We start from the raw sequence: 2,496 nt of genomic DNA on the forward strand, positions 1-2,496 counted from the left end.
TGCCGCCCGCGGGAGGAGCTCGGCCGCGTTGCCCACCCTCCGCCCGGTGAGTGCCGCCGCGGGCCGGGGCCGGGGAGGGGAGTGGGGAGGGGGCCGGGGCCGCCTCGGGCAGGGGTGCCGGCAGCCCGGCATCGGGACACGCAACTTTCCCGGGAGGGAAGGGGGGACGCGGCGCGGCGGCTTGGGGCTGCTCCCGGGAAGAGACTGGGGGCAGGGGCTACGGCCCCCCTTTCCCTTCCCCACCCCAAAAGCGCCAGCTGCGCCGATCCGTGCAGGCAGCTCCCGCCGACCCCCGGGGAGCCCTGCCCGCTGCCGGTGCCGGTGCCCGCGGGGGGCCGAGCCGGGCTGCCCATTCCGCCCTCCCCAGGCGCTCCCAGCCGCGGCTCAACTAAGTTGCCGAGAAGCCATTTCCGATCCGGCGCCCTCCCCGAGAAAGGAAATATTGACAGGAGCCCGCTCTGATCCCTTCTCTACTCACCCTCTTTTCCAGGCTTGGCTGGTTCCAGCTAAACATGCCAGGATCGCTGAGCGCAGCGCGGCAGGCACTGCCCCGGTAGCCCGGTGACACCTGGCGGGGGTCAGCCATGAATTCCTCCCTCCCCACCCCCCGGGTCTCCTACGGCTTGGTGCAGCTCTGGCAGGAGGAGAACCAGACCCAAGGCGGGCTCTGGAATGGGAGCCAGGAGCTGGGCTGGGAAGAGCTGGAGAAGATGCTCTTCCTCTTTGCAAAGGAACCCGTTACCATCAGCCTCACTGCAATGTACCTGGTGTCCTTTGTGGTGGGCTTCGTGGGCAACATCATGTCCATCAGGGTGCTCACTCGGAAGCGCCGGAGTCGGGTGTCCAGCCTGAGTGCCACCCGCAGCCTTTTGATCAACCTGGCGGTGTGTGACCTCATGGTGGTGTGTGTCTGCATGCCCATCACCGTGGGCAACCTTATCTACAAAGCATGGGTCTACGGGGACTTCCTGTGCCGGGCAGTGCCCTTCATCCAAGCTGTCTCAGTCTCCGCCAGCGTCCTCAGCCTGACCGTCATCAGTGTGAACCGTTATTACAGCGTGCACAACCCACTCAATGCCCGATCTTTCTTCACCCAGCGGAGGATTCTCAGCACCATCCTGGTGGTGTGGTTGCTGTCCTCTGGGATATGCATGCCCCTCATTTTCATGAACAGAAGGGATGAGATTGGGGTGGTGGAGGGCTTGCCCCTGGTGTTCCCCATCTGCAGAGAAATTTGGCCTCAGGAGAGGCTCAAGCAAGCTTACAACTTCCTGCTCTTCTGTGCTCTCTACTGCTTGCCTGTCCTCTTCAACATGGTCATCTGCTTCCTCACAGTGCGCCGGCTGTGGAGCCACAGCAACCAGCTGAAGGAGGGCAGTGCCCTGAACAGGTCTCTGCCAGCCTCCAGGCTGAAGATCCGGAGGAAGGTAGCCCAGATGGTGGTGGCGCTGGTTCTGCTGTTTGCAATCTCCTGGCTGCCCGTCTACCTGATGGACATCTGGATTGACTTCAACATCCCCAAGTCTTTGCAGGATGTGTCTCCTTCTCCCTGGATCCTGCAGCTCAGACCTTTTGCCCAGTGGCTTGGTCTCACCAATTCCAGCCTCAACCCTATATGCTACTGCTTTGTTGGGAACCTCTACAGGTCAGCCAAGGAAATGAAGAGCAAATACCAACAAAGGATGGTCTCTCTCTTTAACTTCTCTCTGTCCGAAGGGGCATCCCATTCCTCAGTCCCAGAGCTGCTCTCTTACCGGAGTTCCATGGAGCCTGAAGAGAAAGGACCCTCCACCACCCCTGCAATGAGATTTCCAGGGGAATATGACAGTAAGAACAAGTGTAGAAGCTTGAATTCCTGCCAGCATCCACCTCCAAGCACTGTCTCTAGTGAAAACACTTCCTTATAATTCTGTTCAGGAAGGGCATCTCATTCTATCATCTGCATTTCATGACTTTTTAGATATCTTTCTGAACCAGATAATTTAATTATGGAGAAAAACCTTATTTCTAATCACTTCCACCACCAGTTCAAAAACACAGAGACGGGGAAAAAAAGAAGGAAAAACACTGAGAAAAAGATGACATTTTAACTCACATCAAGTTTCAAGACAAATGATTTCTACTGGAGACAACTAGATATAACCTGTTGCCCAGTCAACACTCACATAATTCAATAGATAAATATCCCAAAGAATGTTCTCCCCCCCTGCAGCTCCATCTCTGAATGCTACAGCAGAGATGCAGTTTGAATACAGCAGTGATTTGACTGCTTGCTGCTGCTCACCCTGTGCTGATAAAGTCCGGCTGGAACAGGCACTCTCTGCTGCAAATACGTCAATTGTAGTTGCAAGCAATAAAGAAACGCTAGGAACAGTATCATAAAAATAGTATTAGTGGAGAATTTTGCACACTTTACCACTTGAGATTTCATTGTCTGATTGTATTGTTCCACTCTGCCATGCAAATAAATTCTGCTGAGGTGAAGAGACAATGCCA

The 2,496-nt window shown here is 55.5% G+C and overlaps 1 protein-coding gene across 1 annotated transcript; it reads left to right on the forward strand.

Moving 5' to 3' along the window:
- Positions 1-584: 584 nt before the first annotated feature.
- Positions 585-1,907, forward strand: LOC112974205 (QRFP-like peptide receptor). The gene has a single exon (XM_026082929.1). It carries the CDS (start codon positions 585-587, stop codon positions 1,905-1,907), a length of 1,323 nt encoding a protein of 440 aa, XP_025938714.1.
- Positions 1,908-2,496: the final 589 nt, after the last annotated feature.

Source organism: Apteryx rowi, unplaced genomic scaffold (assembly GCF_003343035.1).
Source record: "Apteryx rowi isolate R43461 unplaced genomic scaffold, aptRow1 scaffold_6, whole genome shotgun sequence".
Classification (NCBI taxonomy): domain Eukaryota; kingdom Metazoa; phylum Chordata; class Aves; order Apterygiformes; family Apterygidae; genus Apteryx; species Apteryx rowi.

What these genes read in the sequence shown, in the direction of transcription:
- LOC112974205 (XM_026082929.1), top strand. Translation starts at nt 585, where the DNA reads ATGAATTCCTCCCTCCCCACCCCCCGGGTCTCCTACGGCTTGGTGCAG.